We start from the raw sequence: 5643 nt of genomic DNA on the forward strand, positions 1-5643 counted from the left end.
AGGTTTCAAATTATCACTTTTTAAAAAAATATATTTTATTGATTTTTTACAGAGAGGAAGGGAGAGAGATAGAGAGCTAGAAACGCCGATGAGAGAGAAACATCGACTAGCTGCCTCTTGCACACCCCCTACCGGGGATGTGCCCACAACCAATGTACATGCCCTTGACCGGAATCGAACCTGGGACCTTTCAGTCCGCAGACCCACGCTCTACCACCGAGCCAAACTGGCTTCGGCTCAAATGATCACTTTTTAAAACTAATCCACTAAAAATATTTCATTCTTCATGGAAAGTAATTTTGCAGAATTATCAGTTACACAGTTAAATTCAGCCACAGACATAACTTTCACAGCAAATTTGGAAGAATTTAATATTTTTCAAACTCACTTCAGGTGCATTTTCTAGCTCCAACCCCTATGAAAGAAGATGGCCCTGCTATTGTAGTAGTAAAATTAAAATAAACTATCTTAACTATATGAGAATTTTCTAACATCTTTTTTCACTAAGGTGAAGTTTCAGATGAGGTCAATCAGATTAAAAAATATTGGCAAAATAAGCCTTGAAAACATAAAAGTAAAACAAAAAGGTTTAAAATTGTTTCTTGAACACATACACACACAAAAAAAAATCTGGAGAAATATATTAACTATGTTAAATGCAAAGAAATTGACATAGAAAAGGAATCAAATTTTGAAGACTATCAGAAGAAACAAGAAAATATGATCTTATATTACCAAAGATGAACAAGTAAATCTAAAATAATAATCTATAATCCTGTACATTTTCACCAAGAGAACACTTCTTCTGAAGCAATGGATCAAATAATGTCAGTGGCAATGTTCATTGTCTCCAAATTTGGCAAAAGATCTTCAGAAATGTTTATCAATAGATATTCATGGTGACTTTCGATTGTGGAAATCCTTGAAAGCTGTAAGATTTAATCTGAAAGAAACAAGACAGGGAATTGTAGTTTCTGGAATTTATTGTGAAATGGGATTATATACATTTCTACAAAAAAACAAACCATGTTTCCTAATTACTTATTTTCTGTTGCTTCAAACAAAATAAACTTTTTTAAATTAAAATTAACAAGAAGTGTTCTCTGGTCTCCTATTAGTGAAGTCAGTGACAAATCCTAAGTATGCTGTCTAGTGAACATGAGTATGTGGAGACATGGGTATCACTTTCCTAGTGCTTCTGTAACAAAGTGCCACAATGGGCACCTTAACACAATGAAATGGATTGGCTCCAATGTGTCAGCTGGGTCAATACATTCTCTGAAGTAGCTAGAGAAAAATCTGTTCCATGCCCTTGTCTTAAGTTCCTATTTGCCAGAAATCTTTGAGGGTCTTTGGCTTGCTACTGCCTACTGCAGATCTCTGCCTTCCTGGTCACATGGGGTCTCCCAGTGTGTGTGTGTGTGTGTGTGTGTGTGTGTGTGTGTGTGTGTGTTCAGGAGGTTATCTTTACTCAGTGAGCCCTCTCTTTATCTTCACCCCTGTTCTTTTTATAAGGACACCAGTCACTTGGATTAGATGCCCACCCTACTCCATTACAACCTCATCCTAACAAATTGCAACTGTAATGACCCTCCTTCCCAATGAAGCCATATTCTGAGTACTGGGGAAGCGGCGGTGGAGGAGGTTAGGGGACATAAGGACTTACATATCCTTTGCCCTATATGGCGGGAACCACAATTCAACTCCTAACAAACAACAATTTTTTTCATGTTCGTTGTAAACTTGTAAGGCTCCAAAGCAGACACTATAATGTTATTGTATGTTACTTTAATACATAAAAGTACAATATATGTTTTCTCCCTTTAAAAGAAATGCACTGATGTGCTTAAACTGGTTTGGCTCAGTGGTAGAGCATCAGCCTGTGGACTGAAAGGTCCCAGATTCAATTCCAGTCAAGGGCATATACGTTAGTTGCAGGCACATCCCCGGTAGGAGGTGTGCAAGAGGCGGCTGGTCAATGTTTCTCTCTCATCCACGTTTCTAGCTCTCTATCCCTCTCCCTTCCTCTCTGTAGAAAAATCAATAAAATAATTAAAAGAAAGAAAGAAATGCACTGATGTAATTCAAAAGCATAAATTCATTATTTTTCCTTTGAGTGCTTTTGAACAAAAGCATTGATTATATGTACCTACCTCAACAAAACAAAGTTTTCACTGTGTTTCTTAACTGAACATCATTGCTAACTCCTTTCATTTCATCATGACTGCTGAAAACAATTGTATCCAAATGACACCCTCCGGCCCTGACCAGTTTGGCTCAGTGGATGGAGTATCAGTCCACGGACTGAAGGCTTTTGGGTTCCATCCCAGTCAAGAGCATGTACCTTGCCGAAACCGGTTTGGCTCAGTGGATAGAGCCTTGGCCTGTGCACTGAAAGGTCCTGTGGACTGAAAGGTCCCGGGTTCGATTCTGGTCAAGGGCATGTACCTTGGTTGCCAGCACATCCCCAGTAGGGGGTGTGCAGGAGGAAACTGATAGATGTTACTCTGTCCCTCTCTCTTCCTCTCTGTAGGAAATCAATAAAATATTAAAAAAAAAAAAAAAAAAAAAAAAAACATGTACCTTGCTTTCAGGTTCTCCCCATCCCCCGTCCCCCACTCCCCCCACACACACACACACACCCCCACACTCCCACCCCTTTCCCCTGGTTGGGGCGTGTGCGGGAGGGAACCAATGGATGTGTCTCTCTCCCATAGGTGTTTCTCACATAGATGTTTCTCTGTCTCTCCCTCTCCCTCCCACTCTCTCAAAATCAACGGAAAACTATCCTAGGGTGAGGATTAACAAAACAAACAAACAAAAAAAGGATGCCCTCCCGGGGTCAGACGCGCCTGCTCCGCACGGTCCTGGGCGGGGCTGAGCCGCCGGTACCGGGTGCCTCAGATACTCACTTTCCCAGCAGGCTCCGCGGGGGAGCGTCCGTCGCCCTAAGAGCCTCAAAAGGCCTCGGGCGGCTGCGCAAAAGATCCCGACGGCCAGCTCCTCCCTCACTAGGGGGCGCCTGGTTCACCCGCCGACGGGGAGCGCACGCGGTGCCTGGATGCCCGCCCAGCTCGCCAGCCGCCCTGGATGAGGTCAGCAGCCCTTCTCGCCCGCCCCCCCCCCCCCCCAAACCCCTCGGTTGCCAACCCGGCAAGGCCCTGGTGCGCACGCGCAGACACGTCCCCCACGCACTCGGCTACAGCGCATGCGTCCTCTCTATCCCGCCCCCTCGCGCAGTTTCCGGTGCGTTTCCAGTTCCGGCTCCAGGGGTTTGGGGAGCTGCGGGTAACATGCGGTTGTCGGTGGCCGCCGCCATCTCCCACGGCCGCGTTTACCGCCGCCTGGGCCTCGGTCCCGAGTCCCGCATCCACCTGTTGCGGAACTTGCTTACGGGACTGGTGCGGCACGAACGCATCGAGGCGTCCTGGGCGCGCGTGGACGAGATGAGGGTTTTTGCGGAGAAGGTCAGAGGCGGGGCGGGTCCGGCCTGAGGGGGCGGGGGAAGGAGGGGCGCCTCCGCGGTGAGCCCTGCCCCCGAAGTCTGAGTCCTTCAGGACTGTTAGCGAAGCCCACTCTTCTGGCCCGGCTAGGGGGCTGCGGGGTTAGGAGAGCCCGGATGTAGAGAGAAGCTTGGCTAGTGGGATGAATGAATGAATGAATGAATGGGCTGCAGGTCCAGCATTGGAGAAGTTAAGATTGCCGCCCCGTTTCTTGCTCGGGTGGGATCAGTGATGTTCTGCCCCTCACAGCTCATCGATTACGGAAAGCTGGGAGACACCAACGAAAGAGCCATGCGCATGGCTGACTTCTGGCTCACAGTAAGTGCCTCCGTTCTTTCACCCAAGTCGTATTCTTTTGTTTCCCGAGTTGGGAGGGGGTTGTTAGAGAAGGAGGGGGGGGGGGGAATAAGGGCTGGGCACAATTAAGCAAAAACACTCCCTTAAGGTAAGGTGACCAGATTGTCCAGGTGTTGGCGGGACAGTCCTGATTTCTAACAATTTTTCCCGCGTCCCTCAGCATTTTTAAAAAAAGTCCCCAGTTTTGGAAAGAATCTTTCCAATGTTTCCAATCTTTCCAAAAATCCGGATTTTTTTTAAATGCCGCGGGCCTCGGGGAAAATTGTTAGAAATCAGGACTGTCCTGCCAACACCTGGACGATCTGGTCCCCTTACCTTAAGGACAAATGTTGTCGACTAAATTGAAAACTCATGATTTTATAGATACAATTCGGTGAGAATCTTAATCTGCTCATCTGCCTGTAACTTTGACTCAACCACATTGGGGTGAGCGTTTAGTGGGCTGGAGTCTGGGGGCGTGCGTTTGGAGATATATCCTACCTTTGGGAGTGCTGAAAGCTAAATGTCTCTGCAGTGGTGCCTATCTCTGCTCTCTCCTGGGTAACTCTCCCCCTCTATGAGAAAGACTTGATATCAAAACTGTTTCAAGTGCTGGCCCATCGGTACCAAGGTCAGAATGGGGGCTACACGAGAATGCTGCAGATCCCAAATCGGAATAAGCAGGATCGGGCTAAGATGGCAGTGATGGAGTATAAAGGGAACTGCCTCCCACCGCTGCCCCTGCCTCGCAGAGATAGCAACCTTACACTTCTAAACCAGCTGCTTCGTGGGCTGCAGCAGGACCGGGAAGCAAGCACCCACAGCTCCCACACACCTCCAACACCAGGGACTTAACTGGAGCCAAAGCGTGTGTAGCCTCATCGGTGCCCATGATCATAGGCCTTTGGATCTCTTCATCTCTAAGAACTTAAGCTAGAATTGTGACATGGGCAGTCTTAATGGAGCCCAGGCCTGTTGGGTAGCCATATAACCTTCTCTTTGCACTAGGTAAAATTCTTTGATTGAATATATTAATATGTAAACTGATTTTTTTTTTTTTTTGATTTTTTTTTTCCTGTCTCCTTGGGATTTCTGAGAATGAGAACTATCCAAATGCTCTATCTTCATGGGATAGTAAATTGACAACATACGTTTCTGGCTCTTAAATACAGGTTTTATTGGTTTACAACAGTTTTGTTTTTCTTAATGCTGGTGTATATGGGGCATCTATAGTAACAAAAGTGTAATATGCTAATTACACTGTATGTTCCCTCCAGATGGAGCTGGGGCTACGAGGGAAGCCCGGGTCCCAGGTGCCAGAGGGGAGCCGATGCCAGCAGCCGATGCCAGGGGGAATGAAGGCCTACTCTTGAATGAATTTCATGCATTGGGCCTCTGGTGTACCTGTAATTCCAAACTGGCCCCAAAAGGGATTGAGTTATGACATCTAGCATAAAGACTGAGCCCCTGGGACTTCTTAGAGAAAAATTACTTTCTAACAAGGGTTGGATGGAGAGTGCGGATCTAAAAGTGAACCTTCCATAAGAATCTGGTACCCTAAAAACCTTTAAGGAGCACTGTAACCATCCTCTGTTTCTAGGCAAGATAATACCCTTATGTGCTCTTCAAGCCTTGAATGGGCTTCAAAGGAGAGGATCTCAGGACTCCGGTGTATATTACTATCCTGACCAAGGAAGTGCAGGCATTGCGAGAGGATACTGGATTCCTGCATAAGCTCTTTCCTCTTGGAGTGGGAGGGAAGAGTAAAAGTGAAGGACTGAGTTGAAATGGGAGGAGGGTCAGG

At 46.4% G+C, this 5643-nt stretch overlaps 1 protein-coding gene across 1 annotated transcript; it reads left to right on the forward strand.

Annotated features, from left to right (window-relative positions):
• Positions 1-3220: 3220 nt before the first annotated feature.
• MRPL17 (mitochondrial ribosomal protein L17) lies at positions 3221-5025 on the forward strand. The gene is made up of 3 exons (XM_036426172.2): positions 3221-3467; positions 3753-3821; positions 4419-5025. Exons 1-3 carry the CDS (start codon positions 3294-3296, stop codon positions 4692-4694), a joined length of 519 nt encoding a protein of 172 aa, XP_036282065.1. The 5' UTR covers positions 3221-3293; the 3' UTR covers positions 4695-5025.
• Positions 5026-5643: the final 618 nt, after the last annotated feature.

The sequence above is a fragment of the Pipistrellus kuhlii genome, unplaced genomic scaffold (assembly GCF_014108245.1).
Source record: "Pipistrellus kuhlii isolate mPipKuh1 unplaced genomic scaffold, mPipKuh1.p scaffold_m20_p_9, whole genome shotgun sequence".
Lineage (NCBI taxonomy): Eukaryota > Metazoa > Chordata > Mammalia > Chiroptera > Vespertilionidae > Pipistrellus > Pipistrellus kuhlii.